General features: G+C 47.8%; 1 protein-coding gene across 1 annotated transcript in view; it reads right to left on the bottom strand.

Annotated features, from left to right (window-relative positions):
- The window catches only part of SLC39A11 (solute carrier family 39 member 11), a 204,503-nt gene that overhangs the window by 167,896 nt on the left and 8,854 nt on the right, over positions 1-27,753 (bottom strand). Inside the window, exon 3 of the mRNA XM_018570330.1 lies at positions 23,619-23,657. Coding sequence (XP_018425832.1) covers positions 23,619-23,657 — 39 coding nt within the window. The remainder of the gene's footprint in view (positions 1-23,618; positions 23,658-27,753) is intronic.

The following is a 27,753-nucleotide window of genomic DNA, read 5'->3' as shown; positions in this document are numbered from 1 at the left end:
GGGGGGTGACACCAAAATGACTGTCAGTCATTTTGGTGTCACCCCTCCAATGGTGTCACCCGGGTGCGGGCCGCACCCCCCGCACCCACCTTGTGACGCCACTGCAGAGGTCCAACCCCGGCTTTGCCGTTTTTTCAGAGATCACGACTACCTTGCTCCTCTTGTAAAGCTTTCATTGATACCTTCACACAATGAGACCCCCGTCCTTTCACCTTATCTGTAATGCAATGTTTACAGGAAACAGCAGAAATATAAGATGTCTGAACCCTATTAATTAAGACGATGAGTTTTTAGTTCGGATAATTGCTTTCATTCTCTAACTACACGTCTCGTTGATGCACGCAAGCTCTTCATTGTTTGCCGCTTTCAATCAGAGCCGCACAATCGCTGTGCCGTGCTGCTCACAAGGAAATGCAACACGCATATGTCACCGATAAATAACGGCTGCCCCCGTGTACATATAAAAAAAAGAACCAGAACGGTTTTTGGTCAAACGTTTATTTTTGAAGTTAACAATTTTTTAAGCTTGTTTTATTCAACTGTTAAATAAAAATGTTCCTTAGAAAATGATAGACATGCTTAAAAGGAGAACTATGGGGTCAGTGTTTTTCCCCAGAGTTTTCCTAAGGGTCACTGGACGACACAAACTAGCGTCCTCCCGTCACTCAAAGCTCAGTATACCGCGAGCTACAGCTCACTATATACTGAGACGCCGCAGCCGGGACATTACTGTCGAGATCCACCCAGCTGTGCGAGTGACAGCTGGCTCTGCCTATCTAAAAGGCAGAGCCAGCTGTACCTGTCCCCTCCCCCGTCCATTCCGCCAGTCAGCGCTGAAGGATCGGAGCAGGGAGAATCCCTGCAGGGAGTCGTGAGTGACAGTCACCGCTCTCTGCAGGGACAGGATCGAGAAGTGAGCGAACGCCGGTATGTGTTCCTTCACTCCCCGATCTACTGAGCCGACCTGTGACAGTCTCATTGTCACAGGTCGGCTCGAACTATGAGGATGAGTGAAAATCACTCACCTCATAGTTCTCCTTTAATACAGGGTGAATCCATGTTACGTAGTTTGCAGAGCATGCTGGGATAGCTATTCTCATAGTCCAGCACTGTCTGTATTCTGGAAGAAGCATTGGGGATGATTCAAAAAACATCTGCCCTGACATATGCCGCTTGCAAGGCAATTTTCGCCACTAGATGGAGGCAAGGAGCATTGGAATTTACCACCCCTCCCTAGGATAAGGGTCTGATACGGATTTTGAGGGGTGGGGGGGGGGAGTCCTGTTGCATTTATGCTTTTTCCATTTTAGAATGGTGTACCTCCACCTTCTGTATAATTTTTAGGGGAGCCTTGACTGAAAAAGAGTTGAAATTCTCTGCATTAGACTTTCAGTGAAGGACCAACAACACTTTATGGCAGTTATTGAAATTGTCTCTGCATTGTGGGCCCTCCATTGTGCTGCAGTCCACCGTGAATACGTCGGCACTTCCTCCGACGCACATGCGCACATGCTGCGACAGTGAAGGCCAACCCCTACAGCTTCCCCCTAATGCTTCCCGGGAGCAGCAGAGGGCTGCAAGTCTAATGCACTGCTGTTACTATAGACGGCGACTTCCTGCCATGAGGTCCGCCCCTGAAAGTCCATGTCCACCACCCGGAGAGGAAGGGAAATGAAGCGGATCATGTGACCATAGATAAATCCTAAAATAAAATGTATTTACGTGGCCATTTCTGTTTACATGTTGACTCAAGAGACCAACAAGTCTATGCTTGAGGAGGTGCCATTGGGCCATTTGTTCTATGTGGCCTTTCCATCCTCTTTACGACTGGCTTCACACCATTTTCCGGTCCAGATCTAGTGCATTGCGTTTTTGCCGCGATTGGAAATTTATTTTTTAGCTTAAAGGAGAAGTATGAGGGGGGGTGCTTTTCACTCACCTCATAGTTCTAGACGACCCGTGACAATGAGACTGTCACAGGTCGGCTCAGTAGATCGGGAGGTGAGGGAACACATACCGGCGTTCGCTCACTTCTCGATCCTGTCACTTCTCTGTGCCGTGACAGGGGAGGGGCTGGATTCACTGCTCATTCCACCAGCGCTGACTGGCGGATCGGACGGGGGAGGGGGCGGGTACAGCTGGCTCTGCCTCTAGATAGGCAGATCCAGCTGTCACTCGCGCAGCTGGGCGGATCTCGACATCGATGTCGGGATCCGCTCCGGCTGCGGCGTCTCAGTATACCGCGAGCTGTTGCTCCCTATATACTGAGCCTAGGGTGACGGCAGGACGCTAGTTTGTGTCCTCCCGTTACCCTAAGGAGAACTATGGGGAACTATGGGGAAAAGCCCTGACCCCATAGTTCTCCTTTAAAATGGTCTTACAGGTGCATTCCAGTGCACTCCAGACCAGACAAAATAGGATGAGCAGTATTTTTCTGGTCTGGAACGGACTGCGCTGGTGGGAACAGGGGCCAGAAATAGCATAGGGATACATCGGGATGCATTTTGGGTCCGGAAACAGCCTGGTCTGGTCCGGAGGTAATCTGGAAGTGGTGGGAATGGGCCCTAAGGCTTACCGCATTCATCTAAAAACAGCAAAAAGGAAAAAGATACAATTCCAGTATCCGGACTTACAAAAGATCATAGCTGGAAATACATTATGCGTCTGGGCGGCAGTGGCTGGTGCCGGCGTAGCAGACAGCAATGATATCACAGCGGCCGCACTATTAATTTGCCGGGTTTAACTCGATTGATAATTACTGCTCGTTATAGAATATTTTCATCTTTGCAAGGGAGCTGGCAGTGTTACCAGAGTTCCCCAGGACAGCAACCCACGGGCCGCACGCATAAAACCCAGAAGATAAAGAAGCGGACGTATACCTCACAGCAGCCAATTAAAATCTTTGTCATTTCTTAACCCTCATCTGAAAAATGATGCCGGCATTGCTTATCCATTAAGGACAAAGACATTTTTTTAATTTTTTGCACCCATGTTGTAATCCACATTTTAGGCCTGAAAATTACTTAAAACCCCCCAAACATGATATATTTTCTGAAAGCCGAGACCCTGTAGAATAAAATGACAGCAGATGCAGTTTTTTATGTTGCACGACATTAGCACAACTTATTATCAAACCCCAAACTTTTGGAAAAATGCACTTAAAGTGACATTAAACCCTCAGATTTTTTAACATAAACCAATACTGTAATGTGCGCCTTACTGTACTCCATGGTAGTTTCCCTTCTCTTTGCTGCTCTTCCTTCTAAATCTGAATCTGTTCTCATGCTGGGGGACAACTTCTGTTTTGCAGCAGACTGCCTTGTCTCTGGAATGGATACATGGTGTCTGTGTGAAGGTTCACAACCTGAGCCAGCACTACAGGAAGAGTCACTCAGCTGCAAAGGGAAGTTCTCCCCCAGCATGAGAAGAGATGAGGATTTAAAAAGGAAGAGCAGCAAAGAGAAGGGAAACTACCATGGATTTCAGTAAGGCACACATTACAGTATTGGTTTATGTTAAAAAATCTGAGGGTTTAATGTCACTTTAAGGTTAATTCTAATGCCCCAAAACACAATATAAAACCATTTGTTTTTGTAAAATATAAAAGATGAGGTTACAACGACGAATAAAAAAAAAAAGTGCCCGAAGGTGCTTTGATCCTCCCCCAAAGAGGAAGGGCTTCAAATTCCTGAACCCCCCTAGGGCCCAAGGCTCCTGACGGGCAAGGACAACTTAAGTCCAACCTAACGAAGGCCGGCGGGAGCCCTACCGAAGTAGGCACTACGAGTACTAGGTGGGGGCCCTCCCGAAAAGAGACGCCCGAGTGGGAGGAGACAGGGAAGCCCATAGAGGCCACAGTACCTCCTCACCAACTTCAGGACGGGCTCCGAAGGTACCCGCACCCTCCGCCTTCTGTGAAGTCAAAAAGTGCAATCGTGCATAAAAATAGTGCTTAGATAAATAAGTGCCGATGGACAAACCTGGCAGGCCATCCGGCCAAGGTATAAAAATTGCTGCAGGCTAGCCAGAAGGCCTGCCCAAGAAGTGTGGTGCAGATAAAGATTGAGTGCCATGACCTAGTGACGGTGTCCCAAACCCAAGTGATTTTTGCGGCACACTCCCAGGGGGCACAGCACCGCGGGCCTCTGCGCTCCCCGAACCCTCCGGCCAGACAAGAGCGGCCCCATCCCTACCAGAAGGAATTAGCAACCGGAGGGGTTCCTGCCTACATACCCATTTCTATTAATTCTACTGGGCAGTCATAAACAATGCTAAACGAAGAGCCTCTATTGGTGATATCTCTGAGGTCTGCACACCTGTGGTGCCCATTATGGGGGCCAATAGGAGCAAAGTGGCAGTGGCAGGGAATACTGTCATGAGAAATATAGGAGACTCCAACTGCGGACGTCCTTCTGTAAAAGGCTTTAAAGGAGAACTATGAGATGAAGTGATTTTCACTCCTCCTCATAGTTCTAGCCGACCTGTGACAATGAGACTGTCACAGGTCGGCTCAGTAGATCGGGAGGTGAGCGAACACATACCGGGTTCGCTCACCTCTCGATCCTGTCACGGCTCTCTGCCGTGACAGGGGGAGGGGCTGGATTCCCCCCTCCCCGCTCCGATCCTCCAGCGCTGACTGCCTGATCGGACTGGGGAGGGGGCGGGTACAGCTGACTCTGCCTCTAGATAGGCAGAGCCAGCTGTCAATCACGCAGCTGGGCGGATCTCGATGTCGGGATCCGCTCCGGCTGCGGCGTCTCAGTATACCGCGAGCTGTAGCTCCCTATATACTGAGCTTAGGGTGACGGGAGGACGCTAGTTTGTGTCCTCCCGTTACCCTAAGGAGAACTATGGGGAAAAACACTGACCCCATAGTTCTCCTTTAATATTTCATGAACCCTAAAAAAAGCATGCAGCCAATGAGCATGTGAGAGAGAAGTCAGACTTCCTTGCTCATAGTCAGTGACTCAGAAGGCATTGAGCATGGCAGCCAGGCACCTAGTATTTTCACACAGAGAGGACATGAGATGTCTTGGCAGGTTTTCTTTAAATGTGTATGAAGGTTTGCCCTTGCTCAAGGCTGCCGTTGGACGCCAGTGAAGGGCTCTTATGCACATACGCAATAAAAGACTTGACGTCTCATCTGATTTTACAATCAAGCAGAGGAAAAGCAGACCGCACGACGGTACACCGTCTTCCTGGCATTTTAGTCTCCACTCTCCATGTAAATCAATTTCATAAGATAAGCTCTCTGTGATTAAAAATGCATAGATCGCCTTATTCCGTCACCTCCTGGTCTACGAAATTGATTGTAATGACCCCTGGGACACATTACCATATTCCCATCCCTCATCTCACTGGCCCCTCCTCCCTCATTAGGCATGATTTATGCATGGCATTAAGATGTACTGTGTAGCTGGAGAATGTTTTTATTTTACCGGTCCCTGTACAATTCATAGGCCTGGCGATGTGTCTGTGCATGAAAATACCATTATTCATTTATGTAGAACCGACATATTGCTTTGAAAACTGGAAGAGCGTATTGTGGGGACGAAGAGAGACGCTATTCCTGGGCCTAATCTCATGATTAGTTTACTAATTAGTAGGGATGCACCCGTACCGTTACTTTGGTATCGAGTACTGATATTTATCTTTTGGTACTCGCCATACAGAGTACTGGTACTTCCCTAGCATGGAGCCGGCTGTCCGGGCAATCAGGAAGCCGGGCAGCGTATCATTACCCACCTTCTTGATTGCCCGGAAAGCCGTCTCCATGCTGTTTGGCTGGCTCAATGCCGATTGGCCGGGAATCATGTCATTACCACCCCCCCCCAACTTCCTAACTGGCTTCCCAGCCAATCAGCATCAAGGCGGCTTCCCAGCCAAGCAAAAAGCCGGGAGGCAGGTTATTAACCGCTGTCCAGCTTCCTAATTGGCTGGGAGGCCGGCTCTATGCTGTTTGGCTGGCTCAATGCTCAGCATGGAGCTGGCCAAACAGCATGGAGCTAGCTTCCTAACCAATCATGAAGGCGGGCAGCGATTCATTTACCCGCCGCCTGGCTTCCTGATTGGCCAGGAAGCCAGCTTTATGTTCCCTTGTGACACAGCCGGTTAGATGAAATCTCCCTCTAACTGGAAGTTCCGTTATAGGGGAAGGTATTGGAGCATTTGGGCAAGCATGAGTACTCGATCAAATACTCTGTATCGGTGCATCCCTACTAATTTGTATTGAGATTGTAGTCCATCGCGGGACCGAGCGTGGAGCGGTGACTACTTTATCTTTCAAAGTATTTTATTATATTGTCAAGATACAAAAAAACAAATTAAGAGCACATGGTATAGAGGCAAGGTGCCTATCAAAAGTGCCATGGGGTCTCCCACACAAATGCAATCAACTAGCCAAGAGGGGGTTACAGCAAAAAAGCATAAATTACAATGTAATATAATAAAATAAACGGCCCACACGTACCATGTTGTGCCATTTCTAGTATAACTAAACCAAAAACATTTTTTTAAAAAGGCAACAGGCAAACGGATCCACACATGCCGAGAGAAACGTTTGAGATTACACTCCCAATAACTAAAGTGTCACATCAATGTGCGTGAAGGCTCACTTTCATGAGTCTAAAGGAGAAAGGAAGAGAGAAAAGAAAGAAGGTAGCGAGAGGAACAGAGAAATAAGTAAAGAATCAGAGAAGAGAAGATCCGCCCCAAACAAAGCATCCAAACCCATAGTGGTGACTACTTTACAACACACACAGGGACCATGGGGAACATACGTAGCCCCCTCTAGAAGGGAGGACAGTGTCAGAGATGATTGGAGGATCTACAGCCGAGTCATACACAAATAAGATACATTGTTGGTCAGAGTTCCGGGACTTTGAGGGATTTTTAAGGTGTAACTCCTGAGTTTAGTGTCACTTTAAAAAGGAGAACTATAGGGTTAGGTCTTTTCCCCATAGTTCTCCTTAGGGTAACGGGAGGACATAAACTAGCGTCCTCCCGTCAACCAAAGTTCAGTATATCGCAAGCTAAAGCTCGCGGTATACTGAGACGCCACAGCCGGAACAGATCCCGACAATTATGTCTGGATCCACCCACCTGCGTGAGTGACATCTGGCTCTGCCTATCTAGAGGCAGTGCCAGCTGTACCCGCCCCCTCCCCCGTCCGATCCGCCAGTCAGCGCTGGCGGATCGGAGAGGGGAATCCAGTCCCTCCCCTGTCACGGCAGAGAGCTGTGACAGGATCGAGAAGTAAGCGAACGCCGGTATGTGTTCGCTCACTTCCCGATCTACTGAGCCGACCTGTGACAGTCTCATTGTCACAGGTCGGCTAGAACTATGAGGTGAGTGAAAAGCACCTCCCCCCCTCATAGTTCTCCTTTAAGAATCGACTGTTCCTACAACGCTTTCCACCAAGGTAACCTATGCATTATTCTCAATTATTGACGCGTTCACTTTAAGGTCTATGAAGCTCACGCTTGTGGCGGTAGCAGTCCAAAACCGCCTCCTATGCCTCTGTTTTGCTCTTCCGTTCCGGGCAGTGAAGATGTTACATTAAAGACACCGTTTTCACGTCCGACAGCTTTGATTGCTGCCTTGGTTATGCCAACCGCAGATCGGCTATCTACCAGAGCAAAAGGCGCATGTTGACCTTTCTGAGCAATTTGCATTTGGCAGGTGCCGTCGCTGTGGCGGTTTTCTTGTTACAATGCAGGTGTCTCGCCGCGAGACAACGGCATCTAATGACAATGTTCCGCAATTATATCTGTTTGGCACTTTCGACTGACAAAAGTAAAAGAATGTAACTTTTTTTTTGTCAGCAGACAACTGCAAGCTCCGATTCGGCAGCCTTAACGAGCCCCTGAAATTTGGATGGAAATGATTTGCTGTGAAGTACGGAGGCAGGGAAGGCAGGCGCTGCCTTTTTCTTTTTTTTTCTTTTATGTTTTTCGGTGTTTCAAAAGAGGGAAATTGAAGTGGTTCTAATATGTTATATATTTTTAAAAATGCTCCACCTCTCATAATCTGTGAACTGGACTTTTGGCCATCCGAATAGCTTTCTCAATTCATTCTACGTTGAGAAATCTAGTCGGATGATCAGCAAAAAGTCTTCAAGAAAAATACAGCCATAATAAGTCCAGTTGCCTTGATTTGGTTATGACAGATATACCATGACCTAAATCAGGGGTAGCCAAACTCCGGCCCTCCAGCTGTGGGTGGAACCACAAATCCCATGAGCCATTGCAAGATTCTCACAGCCACAGACATGACTCCCGGAGAGAGATGCCTCGTGGTATTTGTAGTTTCACCCCACAGCTGGAGGGCCGGAGTTTGGCTACCCCTGACCTAAATGAATGAGAACCTTCACAGACATATCCACCTCCCATTATTAAAAACCTAAACTGCTGCAGGTAAATAATGCAGGCACCCACAGCAGTGGGGGACCTACCGCCGGTGCGCCAGGCACCAGGGCCTGAGCCTACAGGGGGGGGCAAAAATCTTGCACCAGGGCCCTTTGTTCCCTAGGTCGGCCACTGACCCAGAGCACATACCTGAAGCAGCTGCCCAAAACCCTACTGCCGTGGCCGAATCTTGGCCGATTCTGACAAGCAAAAGCTATTGCCGCCATTTTAACAAAGAAAACTGAAGTGCAATTTTAGAATTCAACTTCCCAATTACATCAAAACCCAAAGCCTCATTCAAACAAGCACAAAAAGATAAACAAAAAAAAGGACATATCCGGCCCCTCCAACCTCCAATGCCTCAAGAAGCTGTCCTGAAATATACAATCAGTCTATATACAAGAAATATACAAGAAAAATATAAAAAAGTATACACCGAACACCCAGCAGTGGATATCAGCGGGAAATGCTGTGATCCCGCCAGACATTTATTTGTTGTTTTTGTCTTTTTTTGGACGGCGCATCTCTCGCTTTAATAGGTTTGGAGGCGTAAAAGGCTTTTTTTGTGACGCCAACCACGGAACATTATCGACTAGGGGATGGGAATATTTAGCCAATGTAATTTTTTTTTCCAGCAATCTAAAATAAAACAAAATATATTTAAAAAAATGGAGCACATTTAGGTGTCCCCGCTGAGACGCCGTGTATAGTAACAAAACAAGGCAAATAATTAAGAGAGTCAATTTGTGGTCTGCAGTCTCCGCTGACCTTAATAGCATGGAAACTGGCGCCCGTGTAACCGCAGCGCTGCTGCTGCCGACAGAGAACCGGCCAATGCTGCAAAGACTAATTGTAGCATAGTGGCTCACCATGTGCACAAATTGACTTTCATATTTCAAGCCCCCTGTGGGTAAGAGGACGGCTCGGTATGCAGCAGCTAATTGGTCCAGCCAGCAATAAAAAAATTTATTAAAATGATAACTTCACCCGCAACCAAGACTTCCCATATCATGTGTCTGCCTGATAAAACACGTGCCGACTTGTTATACTTCCTGAGGACTCCAGTGGTGAGATCTCCCCCAGCATAAATCACAGTCCCATCCAAATTCCATTACAAAGCCAAATGATGGTGTCACGCAGCCTTGATGGATTCTCAGAGTGTATGTGTGGGCAACAAAAATAGGCAGTGCACTGCTGCAGTACATTCCCAATGTTTAAGGGCCTGTTCACATGATTTCAGGTCCTGATCAGGTCCAGATCTGCAGACGCGTTGCTATGTGTTTTTGCCGCGTTTTTGATGCGTTCCAGTTAAAAGAAAGAAAAAACATTTTTTTTTTGCTGGAGTGGGGCTGTCAGTATGTTACACCTGGTATGGTTCCCAGAGGATCCCCTTCCTCAGGCAAAAGCATGAGGGGATCCTCTGTGGCCCCGCTGTACTGCACGTCAATAAATAGACGTTTGCTTATCATTTTGGAGCGCCGGTGTCTCTGTCTCTACCTGTGATCATAACGGATGCCACCCGTTGACTACCGCAGCACCCGCTTCTTAAAGGGATTTGGCGGTCAGGAGTGCGATGGGACCATGGACTCTCCCTACTGCTCATGTCTCCTGTGCCTTACCTGTGCCTCCCTACTGCTCATGTCTCCTGTGCCTTACCTGTGCCTCCCTACTGCTCATGTCTCCTGTGCCTTACCTGTGCCTCCCTACTGCTCATGTCTCCTGTGCCTTACCAATACCCAGTGAAGTCGCCCATTACAGAAATGGGCCAATAGTTAGGCAGAGAGGGGTGAGGCCAATCTGTCAACAAGGAGAGCTGGCAAAGATTAGCACCCTCAAATTCGAGGCCCTCAGGGTGCACACTAAGAAATCTAAAATGGGCCGCACATGCTTAGAGGTCAACAGAACTGACACTTTGAAAAAGATGGGATCACTTTAGGTTTATGTAGTGTATGTAAAGCCAAAACTTAGTAGGGAAGACTAGAGAATGGATAGGACTCCTGTTTTTGTGTGCTGTCTATCTGGTCTGGTAGGATTCGCTACACTTCCTGTCCAGGAGAAAACGGGAAGTAGGAGGAAATCTCCACAAAGAATTGGAAAATGCCTCTTAGACTCTTCAGTGGAACAGTTTTCCGAAGTAGAAAATGTCCCCTTACTTGCTGACAACGGTAACATTTTAGATTTCCTGTCACTTTCTATACCGGGGACAATGGTCAATGGTCACCAGGATACTAAGGGTGAAGCTCCCCAACACGCTTTCAAGTTGAACTTTAGGAAATTCCCTCAAAATGCAAGGCATAAATGCTGTTTTTGTTTTTATTGTCCAGGGGAACATTAGAATGTAGTTTTACTTGCCTTATCCCTCCGCAGGCTCCTTCCTCAACGTGCTACCGGGCTCCTCAAGCTGCTTCTCTTTGACACTCCATCCATTACACTCTGACATCATCAAGGACAATGCAAGACTCAGCAGTCTTACATTGAAAGTGAGGGTGCCAAGGGCCCACACACAACCCAGAGCGTCAGATGGAAGAGGAAAGTGCCAGCAGCTGGCGGAACAAGGGGTAAGTAAAACTATACCCTAGAGAAAATTGAGCATTGAAAGGAGAACTCAGGGCTTTTCCCCATAGTTCTCCTAAGGGTAACGGGAGGACACAAACTAGCGTCCTCCCGTCACCCAAAGTTCCGTATATCGCAAGCTAAAGCTCGCGGTATACTGAGACGCCACAGCCAGAACAGATCCCGACAATTATGTCTGGATCCACCCACCTGCATGAGTGACATCTGGCTCTGCCTATCTAGAGGCAGAGCCAGCTGTACCCGCCCCCGTCCGGCCAGTCAGCGCTGGAGGATCGGAGCGGAGGGGGGGGGGGGAATCCAGTCACTCCCCTGTCACGGCTCTCTGCCGGCACAGGATCGAGAAGTGAGCGAGCGCGCGCCGGTATGTGTTCGCTCACTTCCCGATCTACTGAGCCGACCTGTGACAGTCTCATTGTCACAGGTCGGCTAGAACTATGAGGTGAGTGAAAAGCACTCACCTCATAGTTCTCCTTTAACCCTTGTCGTGCAGGGTGAGCCCTATTGCAAAGGAAGGTTTGAAATCTCCCCGGAGTTTAGCTTTAATATTTCCGCACACACACGCTCTCTTTTTTTGCAAGAAAACCGCAAAAATCAAAGTGCCATTCAAATTCAGCAGTTCCATTTCCACTATTCTTTCAGTTTCAAGTTCATTTGGCTTAAAACAGCGATTTATGCAGCCCAGGGAGCCAGGGGGCCCAGGCTCTCATTGTTGACGCATCTCAAGGCTCATCTTGCTGAGAATCACTTTTATGGAAAAAACTTTCGCGGAGTAGAAAAGCCGTTTCAAATCGTCGCGGCTTTAATGCGAGCCCGAGGAACAAGACGACAGACGGAATCCAATATCAGTTTCACGTAGGGAAGAGAAGGCTGGATAGCTCGCTCAAGTGGTGGCGGAGTTATTTGTTCTGTAAGATTAGCCCCTCTGGATGATGAGCCTCCCATGTCTCGGCGCAGAGCATCAAAGGCGCCAAACGTGGATTCATTAAGAGATATTCACAGGCTTTTGTTGGGTTGTCAAATTTCGAGCCATGATTGCAGCATAAATAGTTTCTTCCATTAAAAAAGCCAATCCCGGTATAAACCGATATTTTAGCATTGCTTGGTTGCCTGTATGTTCCGGCAGATGTTGGCTTCCTGTAGAACTTACTTGAAAGGAGAACTATGAGGTGAGTGAAAATCGCTCATCCTCATAGTTCCAGCCGACGTGTGGCAATGAGACTGTCACAGGTCGGATCAATAGATCGGGAAGTGAGAGAGCACATACCGTCGCTCGCTTACTTCTCGATCATCTCCCTGCAGAGAGCGGTGACTGTCACTCACGGCTCATTGCAGGGATTCCCCCCCCCCTCCGAGCCTCCAGTGCTGGCTGGCGGAATGGACAGGGGAGGGGGCGGGTACTGCTAGCTCTGCCTCTAGATAGGCAGAGCCAGCTGTCAATCACGCAGCTGGGTGGATCTCCACAGTAATGTCGGGATCCGCTCCGGCTGCGGCGTCTCAGTATACCGCGAGCTGTAGCTCCCTATATACTGAGCGTTGGAGTCAGTAGAAAGTCACTCGCACTCCAGTATAACGTCCAGTCAATCTATTTATTGACTGAATGGTACAGCTTTTCCATGCAACATTTCGGAACCATAGGGTTTGCCTGACGAAGGGAAAACGTTGCATGGAAAAGCTGTACCATTTAGTCAATAAATAGATTGACTGGACGTTATACTGGAGTGCGAGTGACTTTCTGCTGAATTCAAGTTATTTGCAGAGGCATCTGCTGTCGCAACCGCACCCACCCTGCAAGTTGGGTCGTCTGCGGTCAGGAGTGCGATGGGATATTTTGGATTTTTGATACCGAGCTTTGGGCGACGGGAGGACGCTAGTTTATGTGCTCCTGTGACCCTTAGGAGAACTCTGGGGGAAAACACTGACCCCATAGTTCTCCTTTAAACTTTAACCCCTTCAACTTGATCCAATAACCTTTTTGATAGTCTGAGTAAGTTCAAGATAAATAAAAGTCGTGTGGGCAACTCTTTTCATTCCTCTTCGTGTCTGATCTGATCATTTTTGATAGGAGAATCGAATCACTTCTGACAGATGGAGTATTTTTAACGCGTGCCATAAAACCAAGGTGAGGGGGTTATTCACTAAAGAGCCGAAGGATCCCGCTGTAGCTTTATTTTCAATTGTCCTATTTTGTATCATTTTTAAAATGATTTCTCAACCTCTATATTTTTTTTTTCTCACTCTTTTCACTTATTTTCTATTCTACTCGGTACCTCCGAGGTACCGAGCAGAATAGGCAAGCTGAATGCTGCTATTCACTCAGTCGTTCAGCCCCTATGACAGCGGTGGCGAACCTATGGCACGCGTGCCACAGAGGACACGCAGAGGCCCCTCTGGTGGCACGCGAGCCTAGGTCCCGGTTACAGTGACCCGCACACTCCAGGTGCAGGTCACTGTAAAGTCATTTTAAGTTTTTAAAGATGGCCGCTGCGAATCGAGGCGGCCATCTTTAAACCAGGCAGATGCCCAGATTCTATTTAATATATTGCCGAACCAGCAATATAATAAATCAGGGGTGCCCATTAGGTCGATCGCGATCTACCATTGATCGCAAAGGGATCCCTGGTAGATCGCGATGTCCTGTCCTCCTGACGTGGGGCTTCTCTGGATCTGTATGCAGGGCACTCGGGTTCAAAAACTTTCGCCATCACTGCCCTATGAGAATGGGGCGAGCGGGCTGCCGGAGCTTCGGCCCCCGGCAGATGCAGATGCTGTATCGGCTGAGACGAATTCCTTCTGAACTTCAGCCGAGAAGCCAAAAGGCAGCCGATGTACGGCTGATTTTTAGTCGATGTACCGCTGAAATCAGCCGTACAAGACTGAAGTGAATTGCAAAGCAGATTCCTAAAAATGAAAGCCTGATCCCCAGAAATAACGTTATTCCGTAGACAGCGGTGTAGTGCTTTCTAGTGGCGGGAGGAAAACAAATGATTACTTAAAAGAGGATATCGAATTTATTTCTGCGACGGAACAATGTATGTCGTTTCGAAGTGTTTACGAATTCATACGTTTTTATTTTTCCCCTTCTGGCGTCTTTTGCCTACAATAAATCACAGGCTTCTTTGGGCCCTCGTACATCAACAGGCTAAAGACCTCGCATTATAAGCCCGCAGCTAAATTGCTTCAGCTGCTTCCTGTATCCCTGTGCTCATCCATCATTTACATCTTAATCGGATGAGCCGGAGGAAAGGTGTGTTCGTGTCTAAAGGCAGTCAAGCGATACACCGAACCGCCCTTTACTGTTCAGCTACCAGGCGATTCATCCGGTGGGGTTCCAAACCGGTACACAGCAAGAGCCGTCACCAAACGCTCTGATCCTTTCCAATTACTCAAACTGCAGTAATATTTATTTATTTATATTAAGAGCAACTCCATTAGTGAATGAACGAGGTGCTAATTTATTCTGTCTGAAGACCTCTCCAGCTCACCTTCACCACAACATTTTGGTTTTGGTAGCGTACGGAAGAGCTGCTGTTTATGACCCCATGGGGGAGAATTTCTATCACTTCCTGCCTTGGTGACATTGGGTCAGAGGGACAGGAAGCGAGGAGAAATCTCTTAATTACTGCATCCTATAGTGAAAAAAGGAGCCAGCTGGGGGAACCTCGATGCTCTGCAGGGGGACCGTGGAGGAGGCCGCTGATGTCATGAGGTCTAATGCAGTTTCCTTAGATCTGCATTAGACGCGAGATTGCTGAGGGACATTCCCCCAACAAGAGAAGAGCTGGAGAAGAGGAGAGTGCCAACCACCAGGGAAGTAGGGCTCAACACTCTTGGATGTGTTGGCTTCGATGGATTCTTCCAGCGGTAATTTCTCTTCTGAGCATCTAAGTTCTTCTTAGGTTACAGTTGAATGGAACACAAAACCAAATGCGGTTGCAGCAGCATGGACAGAAAATATCCACAAGCAGGACAAAACGTTCCAATGGGTTCTAACCCCTCCCCCCATTATCTCTAAAGCGATTTATTGCACATTTCATGTGATAACATCAATATGAAGCATCTTGGCATGGTTTTGTGTCTCCTCCAGCCTCCTCCTCCTCCTAGCAACCTCATGCCTGTGAATAAAATGTTGGGTTCAGGAGGGTTCATGCTGGATGTGGAGACTTTTATCCATCTAGTGAAGACCCACAAGAACCTCTATGACCCCAGTGATGACCATTGCAAGAAAGGTGTCAAGTGGCAGAGGGCCTGGGGAAAAAATTAGGCGTGAAGTTTCCCAGACTGGGTGACATACTCAGGCTCATAGAAAGGCAGCAAAAGGTAATCTTCTATATGTCTGTAGGACCCATTTGTTAAAGCCCATCTCCTGGCAAACAAAAAAAGGTACACTCGCAGTGGAGTACCCCTGCGCAGCAAGGGTTACATGCTCGTTATTCTCCAGGGGCTGGAGTAAAGCAGATTTACTTACCTGATCCCTGCTCCCTTCGGAATGCTAGAGCGGTCCCCTCAGCCTCTTCTCCCCTGAGCTCCGGCGGTCTAAGGGCCACTGACGTCATCAGCTCTAATGCAGTTTCCATAGACCTGCATTAGACGTGAGGCCACCAAGTGACATTCCACCAACCGGAGCAGAGGGAGAGAAGAGGAGAGCGCCCACCGCAAGGGAAGCAGGGTTCAGGTATGTAAATCTGCTTTACTCCAGGCCCTAGACAATAACAAGCATTTAACCCTTGCCGCGCAGGGAATTAGCCCCCTTGCAAGGGTCCCTTTTTTTTGGTGATGGAGATAGGCTTTGAGTATACTTTCCATTGGACAAAACAAAAATGCCCGAAGCCCGAGCAGTCATGAAAAACGCACAAGCAACGCCTCAAAACTGCGTGAAAATGTTCACCTTTAAAGTTCGAATGGGGCCAAGACCTACAAATAAAAAAAAAGGACAGAAAAATGATGTGCGGAGTGGCCAGCATTAAGAATAACGAGAATCGCCTACGCTTTATTTCGTGACAAAAGTCCTCCGTGCACCCTTGGGACAAAACACAAATCACCCCATGTCTCGGGCTTGTGATGTGCGTAGATGTGGATGAAAGAGATTTCACATGACTCTCAAAAGGAGGGCAATGAACATGTGATTGGGTAACAAGTATTTTTCTCAGGCATCAGATGAGAAGCTGACATCAGCGCAACGTTCGGAGGAGAAGTACAGGGCCAGTGGATGGAAAGAGCGCCCTGGGGTTTTCCTTTTACAAGCTAGAGACATTTTCCAAAGCCAGAGGCAGCTTAGAAACTCAAAACTGCCCCCAAAAAAATCAAAAGGGTCGCGTCCTCAAGGAGTCCATTGTGTGATTTCTCACTCTAGGTAAAAGCTATTTAGCAGAAAGAAGAGAAAACTAAAAGAAGAAAAAAAAATCATCCCTCAGCTACAGAGAGGTATATTACCTGCTGGAAAGAGCAGCCAATTAGTGTTTTTGAAGTGTACCCAAAGCCAAAACTTTTATCCTAAGCTTAGATAGAGCAGAACATCGGTGGTCAACTATCTAGATACAGGGACACTAGACGCAGGGTCCTCAGCTGCAGGCCTTGGGCATCCTCAAAAAGGGGCTGTACTTAATATTCAGTATATGTTTATGTAGTAATACCACTATCAGAGACTGCTAGCATACTGCTGCAGATGGTCAGAAACGCTGGCCATGCACTGCCTGGATTTCAGCCAAGTATCGCTGAAGGCCAAGATACAACTTAGGCCTGGTTCACACCTAGACGTATTGCATATGCGCGTCTGCCGCGCGTTTTTTTTACCGTGATTCGCAATGGAAACGCGCAACAAAAACAGCCCAAAGCAGTACATGTACCTTTTCAGGCGTGGGCCGTTTTGCAGCGCGTTAGGGAAGGGCTGAAATACGCCAAGGTGTGAACCAGACCCATTGAATACAATGGGATTTAGATGTTTGAGCGTTTTGTAGAGCGTTCGTTGAGCGTAGAACGCGGTACAAAACGTTTAGGTGTGAACGAGGTGTAAAGCTTATTAGAAGAGAAAGACAATCCCTCATTCAGAACTGCAGGCACTCATATCAGGGGTAAATGAGAGCTGCCGCGGGTGAAAGAGTCAAACTTGTTGACATCGGTGGATTTTATTGCCAGGGAAAACGTTAAATATCTCTATGTGTAGCCAATAAAAACAACAGTAGTCTATCCGTACTTCCTGTCCACCTGACAACAGTTTCACCAGGTGAGAGAGAAAACCTGCAACAGAGATAAAACGAGAAATACAAAACAGAGGTTCCCTACTAAAGGAAAGCATTGTTTCCTGTCTGATTTGCAGTTAGAGATTTACTCTCACTTCTTGTCTGGTAAAATGTCAGCAGGAAACGTGGCTAAATATCCCTATTGGAGCCCTGGAGAGCAGCAAAGACATGGAATGGGTCTAACCCTTCCTCACTCTATCCAGATGTAAGAAACAAAGGGTTTGGCTGGACATACACTTACAAGAGAATGCTTCCTCCTTCTGCAGAGGGAAAGAGTTGAATCAAAAGTTCTGGTCACCTCTCCAAAGGACTGAGTTCAGGTGTCTCCAGTGAAGGTTCTGGTAATCCTCCAACATACAACGACATTGTAGACAACTGTGCTCTTCCAGCCTTGTGGTCACAGTTTGGTGAAGACCCTTTTCTGTTCCACCCATGACTGTCCCGTGTACAAAGCCAGCTCCATAAAGACATGGTGTGACCTGTTTGTGAAGGCCACTCAAGTTCCTCCACACCAGAGCCTGAACCTCAACCCTATGGAACATAGGAAACCTTATGGAACACTGCGGATCCATAAGAATTATTGAGTTCAGGTGTACAAAGCCAGCTCCATAAAAAGACATGCTGTGACCAGTCTGGTGTGGAGAAACTCGAGTGTCCTGCACAGAGCCCCGACCTCAACCCTACTGAACACCTTTGGGATGAATTGGAAAGCCGATTGTGAGCCGTGTCCTCATCCAACATCACTACCTGACTTCACAAATATGACAAATTCCCAATAACACCCTTCAAAACTTTATGGAAAGCCTTCCCAGAAGAGTGAAGGCTGTTATACCCACAAATGGAGTAATTCGTATTAATGGCAATGGGTGACAACTAGATATCATATTGATGGCTATGGGTGGGCAACACCATAATAATGTCCATGTAGGAGGGGGGCAACTCCATAATAAATGGCCAAGAGGGCAACTCCATACTAATGTTCATGTAGGAGGGGGGCAACTCCATATTAATGGCCATGGCTTTGGAATGGGATATCCAACAAGCTCATATAGGTGTGATGACCAAGTGTACACAAACTTTGGCCCATAGAGTGTATCAAAGTGACGGTCCAGTAGGCCTTAACAGCCTTATATATGGAGGGGGGGTTAAGTTCTTCCTTCTCACAGGGAGAAGCAATCACAAGGTGGGCTGTGGGACTTTCAGATCATAATTCAATAAATTCATACAACGGTATTCTTAAAAGTTAAAGATACCCTGTAAAAAATACAATAAACCCATTAAAATAAAATACTAAAAACGAATATTGTTCTTGTGGATACCTGCGTGCATAAAGCAGGTTACCTTCTTTATGCGCACACTTATAAACGCATTACGTGCCTTCGTTGCTGCAGATTGCGCTTGCCATAAAAATAAAAGCATCATTGTATCTGGCACGGAATAGTAAAAAAATGTTAAAGTGAAATGGATTTGATCTAAAATCCTAACAAGACCATTTAAATAAATTCCTAATTAACATTACAGATGGAAGCGCAAGCTGCCGCAGTATGGAACCGCGGTAATATATGATCTGTTTTTCTGGCTTACGGGAAAAAGAAATAAAAAACATGAAGCAGATTTCACCGCTCATCTCCCTTTTCCCCTCGATCTCTATATAAAAATATACATAAATATAACTTAAAAGAAAATCCTCGTGTCCGCATTACATTCTGTATACGTTCTGCCGCCTCATGGCTGAAATCAGGCTTGCAGTGCCTGACCTCTAAGCTAATGAGACGGGAGGGTGGGGTAAGGGAGTGTAAAATAGATTATACACAGTTTAATATTTATTTATTATAGGTATTTATATAGCGCCGACGATATACACAGCGCTTTACATTCACATCACTCCCTGTCCTTACAATCTAAGGTTCCCTATCTCACATGCATATATACAGGAGCCAATTAAAGGAGAACTATGGGGTTAAGGCTTTTCCCCACAGTTCTCCTAAGGGTAACGGGAGGACACAAACTAGCGTCCTCCCGTCACCCTAAGCTCAGCATATAGGGAGCTGTAGCTCGCGGTATACTGAGATGCGGCAACTGAAGCGGATCCCGACAATGATGCCGGGATCCGCCCAGCTGCGTGAGTGACAGCTGGCTCTGCCTATCTAGAGGCAGAGCCAGCTGTACCCGCCCCCTCCCCCGTCCGTTCCGCCAGTCAGCGCTGGAGGATCGGAGCGGGGAGGGGGGAATCCATCCCCTCCCCTGTCACGGCAGAGAGCTGTGACAGGATCGAGAGGTGAGCGAACGCCGGTATGTGTTCCCTCACCTCCCGATCTACTGAGCCGACCTGTGACAGTCTCATTGTCACAGGTCGGCTAGAACTATGAGGTGAGTGAAAAGCACTCACCTCATAGTTCTCCTTTAACCTTGCAGCATGTCTTTGGAGTGTGGGAGGAAAACAGATCCCCGGAGGAAACCCACACAAAGACATACAAACTACATATAGGGGGGTTATTCACACAGCTGCCGAAGGCAGCCGAGTGAGTAACCCAGCCAAAGTGAAGTGAGCCGAACGCTGTTCAGCTATTCACTCCGGCTCAGTGCGGCTGATTCCAGCCGTACATCGGCTAAAATCAGCCTTACATCGGTTGCCTTCGGTCAGCCGAACATGCTCTGTATGTTCGGCTGAGCCGAAGTGCAGAAGGACTTCAACTCAGCCGATGAACATCTGGATCGGATGAGCCGAAGCTCCGGGAGCTCACTCGCTACCGTTCGCCCTTGTAAGAAAATAAAAGATATTTTAAAGAAAAACAATTCTTCGGAGCTGGCAGTGACAGCTAGCTCCACCCAACTGTTTGCTATTGGCCGGGACCTGCTAGAGTCTTCTCCTCCCGGCCCATGAACAACAACTGGCGTCATGGCCGGCTCCGCCCAGTTGTTATTGTCATTTGGGGACGTTGATCTGTCATTGCAACTGGGCGGAGGCAGCCGTGTAGATTGTCATCACTAAACATTTCTAAAGGTGTCGTTGTTATTATTTTAAAGATCGGGGTAAAGTTCCTCTTTAACGTTTATTACTGGAATGCAGTCAGGATGGAGACAATGTAACTTATATGTATCATTTATCATTTAATAATGCTGCAGCCTTTAATTAAGCTTCCAGGTTTCGGAGGAGTTCCAGACGGCTGCTCTTACACAGATTCCCAATATTCTCTCTCTCACCTCCCTCTCTCACTCCCTCCCTCTCTCCCCCCCCCCCATATCTCTCTCTCTCCGATGACTGGGTGGGGTAATGATCAAGAAGCAGGAGCGATGGAGGGAGATGTACAGAATGGATAAAGCAGGAGCAGGGAGATCCTTGCATTACAGTTCCTCAGGTACAACTTCCTCTCCAGTAAGGAGAACAGTGAGCAGCACAGTAGTGACATCATCAAATCTCCTGAGACTAGGAGTCCCAGGCGACAGTGCCTTAGGCCTCACGCTGCGAGCTACATCTACGAGCCTCAAGGCACCGGCAAGTGCACTGCTATTTTTCAGGACAAAAAGTAGATTATTTTAGGGTACTGCTGAGGCACAATCACTGGATGTTCCACATAAAGTGTCACTTTTTGAATTTCGGTCCACCCTGAGGGTTGTCATCCTTCCTTGCAGCTTGCTTTACAAAGCAAGACGATTAAGCCAAAGCAAAAAAAAAACAACAAAAAACATCCGGCAATAAACTAAATGAAATCACTGGCGGATTTATGTTATAAACTGACACTGGTGATGAAGGACTCAAATATATCTGTGATTGGATGAGCAGCACTCAGGAACAAGTCAATTGTCCTTAGGAGTAAAGACATTTAATGGCGGCGATATATTGAGCCGGTTAAAAGGTCAACGCCGTACATCAGGTGCGCAGAGCGCTAATGACTGACATCTTAATGAGAAAGCTCCTTAATTTATTGGACGCTGGTGTACCGGGAGGAGGAGTGCCAGGTCTGCGGAGAGTTATCTGTTACAAGCTTGTAAATGGTTATGAACAACAACTAAATGTTGAACTAAATGGCGCAACCCGTGTCCGGGGAGTAACTGGAAATCACCAAAATTTAGTATGGAGCCCTTTGATTTCTAGTTACGCCCCTTGCAGAGCCCACCTGAGATCACAAACAGCCCACCTGAGAGTGACCCTGCAGAGACCACCATAGAATCTATATGGTGGGCTCTGCAGGGTCTCAGGTGGGCTGGTCACACCCCTGCACACCTCTTACATGTCAGCTCCAATCCGCTGTCAGCCTCCTCCACAGTCGCTGCCGGACACCACCTCCTCCACTGCCGACGCCGGGCTCCACCTCCTCCGCTGCCAACGCCGGGCCCAGCCTCCTGCTCCACAGCTGCTGGCTGTCACTGACGCAGCAGCGGCTGTGAGGAGGAAAGCGCCGCTGCAAAGATCACTGACAGGACCCTCACAGCCGCCAGTGACAGTCAGCAGCCTGTTCACAAACAGCCCACCTGAGAGTGACCCTGCAGAGACCACCATAGAATCTATATGGTGGGCTCTGCAGGGTCTCAGGTGGGCTGGTCACACCCCTGCACACCTCTTACATGTCAGCTCCAATCCGCTGTCAGCCTCCTCCACAGTCGCTGCCGGACACCACCTCCTCCACTGCCGACGCCGGGCTCCACCTCCTCCGCTGCCAACGCCGGGCCCAGCCTCCTGCTCCACAGCTGCTGGCTGTCACTGACGCAGCAGCGGCTGTGAGGAGGAAAGCGCCGCTGCAAAGATCACTGACAGGACCCTCACAGCCGCCAGTGACAGTCAGCAGCCTGAGATGCCATAGCGAACCCAGGCGGCCCGCACGGCATCAGGGGGACCACTTTGCTCCTTGTCCTGACCTCCCATAGCGACACAGGCGGCCGCTATGGTGATAGTTCCGCCCTTGCCCCGCATATTTTTCCGTCCTTCTCCTACAGCTGCAAGTATTTGATATCTACACCGTTTCAACACCCTTTTCTTGAAATCACGGTAATGGTACTCACATATCTGACAGGTGGCCATAGGAAATATAGGAACATGTTCACTTTAAATTAAAAATACCCCAGGGCTATAGAAGGGCAAGTATCTGCAATTTATTAATAAACAATAGCGTCCTACTCCTGCAATTGGGAGTATAACCCATTGGTATAGAGCTTCAGATTTACGCTGTGAATGTTCTTTCTTTTTTTTGGTTGTTCTTTTTTTGTTCTTAATATATTTTCTTTTCAGGTTGAATGTGTTCTGATGTCTTTCCACATTATGGCCACTAGATGGAGCTGATGAGAATAGGGGGAAAAAATTTATTTTTCTTTTCCGTTCAGGAAGGACACAGCGGAGATCTTGATCTCTGTACCTATGGGTTATACCGCCACTTGCAGGCACAAAAAAAGAAGCTCGGCTCTGGGGGCGGCTCCTGTTGGTGGCCACACCCCCATCCAAGGCAGCTCAGTTAGTCACAAAGTAGTAGAATTAAGGTGCAAAAATACCCAAAGAAGGGAGGGTTCTGTGTCCTTCAATGAGCGCAGAGAAAAGGATTTTACAGTGAGTGCAAAAAAATCCTATTTTCTCTTCCGTTCATTAAAGGACACAGGATGAGATCTTGATCTCTGCACCGATGGGACGTCCTCAAAGCAGTGCCCACCGAGGGGCGGGAACAATAAATATTGAATAACAAAAAATTTTTTTTAAATAATACCCTACTGGGGATTAAAAAAAAGGAACAAATATCCCCAGCAAGGAGATAGGCGCTTACTCCTTGACGCTATGCAAAAACTGCTTTGGATGGGGGTGTGGCCACCAGCAGGAGCTACCCCCAGAGCCAAGCTTTTTTTTCTGTGCCTGCAAGTGGCGGTATAACCCATCGGAACACATTCAACCTGAAAAGAAAATATAAGAATAAAGAAAGAACAAAAACAAAAAAAAAGGAAGAACATTCTTATTTGCACAAAACAAATGTTCACAGACATTCACAGGGTGTAGGTCAATGCAAAGTGTTTATAAACAGACCCCCAGTTAGGTTTCCAGGGAAACTGTAGCTGGCCCCTTTAGGATGCACATGGGAAATTTGTATTTTTTGCATCACATTTTTTCCCCCAAATCAGAGCGAGGAGGATGTCGCGAGGCATTTAAAACCTCTCCTCGGAATCTCAGGGCTGCAACATGACTTTCTATTCCGGCGGTTAATGGGAAGTCAATGACATGAAATATTAGGGAGAGTGACAGAACAATGCCTGACAGAGCGCGTCTCACGGGGAGCCTGCGGTGAAAGATGAAAGCACAATGGGCGCTCGGATCCTTCGCGTGTTACGGGGGATAAACAACAACAAAAAAAACAAAAGCGCGGCATTATCCGACACTTCGCACGCAGACATGACACAGGCTGTATAAAGAGTTAAATATACTCACCCCAGCCGCAAACCCCAAACTGCCATCTAAGATCCGTCTCTGTGAAGGGCAACAGGGAACAAAAAAAAAGAACAGATTTTATTTTGGCGCGCTGAAATATTTATTTTATCGCATTTAGCGCAGTGCACGAAGCAACACAATGGACCGTTCAACAATCGCTCTCTGCTACGAGGGAAGCTCACAAGTCACAACCAATGCCTCTGCAACAGGAAAACGGTGACACAGGAATCTGTAATGCGTTCTTTCCCTTCCACACTGTAGCCACAAAGCTGGAATTGGAATAGTTTGCCTTCCCCGGTTCCTCCGTTCCCCCATAACTAACATTGTAGCAAAATGTTTAAACAAAACTATTGTTACATATCTAATTTCAGATGCAGTGATGTCATCACCGGGCTCTATGCTTCTTTATGCAATGAATGCAGGTGTTCTATCAAGGTTTATGACTGCGTTAGAATGCGTGACCTGTGACGTGGTCACGCATTTTTTTTTTTTTGTTCAAAATGTTTATTATTTGTTTTGGTTGTGGTCATAAGTGACGTCACTGTTACATTCAGTGTCAAGTTCAACGGTATATCAAACAGTGAATACAGTGTGGTCAGACATTTTAACATAATCCCGCCCAGTTTTTCGTCGGTAGAATGTGTGACCATTCACGTGGTCACACGTTTTAACGTAGTCACGCCCACTTTTTCCGGGGTTAAAATATGTGACCGGCAAAAGGTGAAGAATTCCAACGCTTTCTCAGCTGTCCCAGGGCAGATCGATATTGCTGATGGTATGTGCTGCAGGAGAACCGATCTGCCCTGGAACAGCCGATCGGTCCTGAAATGTCACTTCTATCCGACTTTGTGAGTGCCATCTCACATTTCACAAAGTCGGAGAGAAGTGAGATTTAAGGAAAGATCGGCTATTTCAGGGCAGATGAGAAAGCGTTGGAATTCTTCACCTTTTGCCGGTCACATATTTTAACACCAGAGAAAATAGGCGTGACTACGTTAAAATGTGTGGCCACGTGACCGGTCACACATTCCAACCCAGTCACAATCTTTGATAGAACACAGGCAAATCATGACAGGTGGGAGGGGCCGGCAGGGTGCTGTACATAGCTTCCTGAAAACATCACAGCACCCTGCCTCAGTACTCCTCTGTAAGTGCCCTCAGCCCTGATGCAAGCAGTGAGCTGGATCTTTGCAAATATCAAAATCCCTTAATGGGGGGGTGTTAGTCTGGAGGGAGTGGGCGGTTCCTGGGCAGACCACATTTGCATACAGGTAAAGCCTACATATAATACTGAGCATCCATGGTTGGCAGAACTGGAAACCAATTGCTTCTCTATGCAATGATGGCTGGTGAGAGGAGCAGGCAGGGGGCTGTACATAGCTTCCTGAAAACATCACAGTACCCTGCCTTAGTGCTCCTCTCAAGAGCCCTCATGCAAACAGTGGGCTGGATCTTGGGAGGAGTTATGCAAATATAAAAATGTCTTGTAGACTGTATTTGCATGCATACTGGCCCCAGGTATTGCCCACATGTGATGCTGAGCCTCCATGATTGAAAGAACTGAAATCCAATGAATGAAAGAGGCGGAGTCAGAGACAGTCAGGCTGGAAAGAAAACCGCTAGATCAGGGGGTAGCCAAACCTCCGGCCCTCCAGCTGCGGTGAAACTACAAGTCCCACGAAGCATCTCTCTCCGGGATTCATGTCTGTGCTGTGAGAATCTTGCAAAGCCTCATGGGATTCGTAGTTCCACCACAGCTGGAGGGCCTTCCCTGTGCTAGATGATGCTGGATGTCCTCCAGCCAGGAAATGAGTCAGGTTCTATCCGACTTGCTGCAGCTTCTAATGCACATTGTGAGACCCAGTGCACTCAATAATCATCACTGAGCAACAGGCCCCCCTCAGACACACCCCCTTCCATCTTTTGCAGTACAGGACACCTGTGCTGAGAGGCGTGGCTGCTACTCAGCTCTGCCAGCACACAGCACTGGAGTGTGAGAACAGGAAGCAGCATTTTCACGCAGAGCAAAAAGCAATTTTAAACCATTTAAGGAAAACAAACCAGTCGCAGGACATAAGATGGGAGGGCACAGGACTATTAGGCCCCATTCACACTGCGCGATTCGCAAATCGCACGATTTGCATTTTGCGCGATATTGCGAGCTGGAATCGCGGCTAAATCTGCTCCAAAAAGGGTCCTGCTGTAGCAACGCACGACCCGCAGGACCCTTTGCCCCATTGAGAAGCATTGGAGAGCGATATCGCGGGAATTACCGCGCGATAAATCGCTAAGTGTGAATGGGGCCTAAAGATATAAAAAGGGGAGTGACTTCAGTTGGGTTTGGAATGGTAAAAAAAAAAAAAATCACTCCAAACCGTGAGACTTTATTGCTCAGATGAAAAGGATTCACATCTGTCTCATCATAGAACAATTTCCTCTTGCCCGAGGACATACGGCACAACTCCTAGAACCGAGAATTGAACATAAAGTGCGATGGAAGAGATCAGCGCGCCTTTAAATAAGCATGCGATAATGCGGAGCGGCTAAGCTGCAAAGTCAGAATTAGGACTCGCTTTGCTCGGAGAGGAGGATTTGCCTGAATGTGAATATTGCTGAAGATGCCGGCTATCCGGGATTCGTGTCACCGCTAATCCCCGCTTCCTACGCCGATCTGCAGCTACCGGGAGAAGATCTACCCCCGTCCAAAATGTAACGAGGACACCGAGTGCCTCAGACCTAGAAACACCGGTGCACCTTGGCAGGCCCAATGCCAGTCCAGGACGTCCTACCAGCCGGCACAACCGGCCCACCGGAAATGGACATGTGATCTCCGCCATTGAAACACATATACAGGAGCTATTCTATTGGCCAGGTATTTGTTCCCATGCAGTCCTTATAATCATACAGCCCCCTCGATAAGACCCAAAGGTCACATCCCTGCCCCCCTGCCTGGGATTGATAGAACAGGAGCGGAGAGAGTTCTAAAGCAGGGGTAGGCAAACTGCGGCCCTCCAGCTGTGGTGCAACTACAAGTCCCATGATGCATTGCAAGACTCTGGACAGCCACAGGCATATTTCCCAGAGGCAGATGCATGATGGGATTTGTAGATTTCCAGCTACAGCCCCCTGTCTCATCCAGTATCAGCATCGGGGTTAACAGAACACTCGGGCCAATCCTGCACTCTTCTAGACCCCGGTGTCACAAGGAGAAATGAGTCTCCAACGTCAACTGAATTATTGTCCTGCCATCAAGTCCCTATTCGGCGTTGTCACTTCCCATCACCACATCGGGGATCTGAGATTCCCACAGACAAGCGGCATCTTTTCTGCAAAGCTCACGGACAATACAAAGCCCGCCCAGCAATAACCCCTCCCCTTCCCCCCCTCTCCCGTTAGCCCTTGCTAGCACACAGCCAATGTCATAAGAGCACCCAACCTGGATGGTCCTAAAAAAAAGACCCCATTTGTCTGAAAACTTTATTAGTCATCTCCGATGGGATCAAAGTGCTTCCTTCTAAATCCTCTACATGGAAAGGACAAAGCGAAGATTAGTGCATGAAAAATGGATTGCCGGAGTCTTAACGATTATGTAACGTCAGGAAAAAAATTAAAAGGAGCAAAAGACTCGCATGACAAGCTTTCCAAAACAAGAACGCCGGTCTGGTGTAAAGCGCGATAGATCTCGGCGACGAGTTACGGTACGAAGATTTGGGAAATGAAGTGATTAGATGGAGGGGACGGACTCTACAGATGATAGGGCCACGAGGAGGACTGCAAGATAAATCTACACATCGTCAACGTATCTTGTCCTTAAAGGAGGAGTACACTGAAAGACACAGAGTGCCCCATGAACTCATTTAACTGACCCTCTCCCCCTCCAGAGACGCATACTTACCCCGAGCCGCAGCCCCTGGTGTTTATTTACATCTAGGGGTGGTAGTCTTCACTATCCTGGGCATGCCTGCTCATTACAGCACCTTAGACCTCCATGGGGCTGCATGCCAAGGGCAGCAATGATCGGAGACCGCCCCATTGATGTCTATAATGGGCAGGAGACAGAGAAGACTTGCACCCCTGGATGTCAATAAACATCAGAGGCCGCAGCTCAAGGTAAGTATGCATTTCTGGAGGGGGG

Source organism: Nanorana parkeri, unplaced genomic scaffold, assembly GCF_000935625.1.
Source record: "Nanorana parkeri isolate BGI_ZX_2015 unplaced genomic scaffold, ASM93562v1 scaffold1507, whole genome shotgun sequence".
In the NCBI taxonomy this organism is placed as follows: domain Eukaryota; kingdom Metazoa; phylum Chordata; class Amphibia; order Anura; family Dicroglossidae; genus Nanorana; species Nanorana parkeri.
This window is presented reverse-complemented; position numbering and strand designations above follow the sequence as displayed.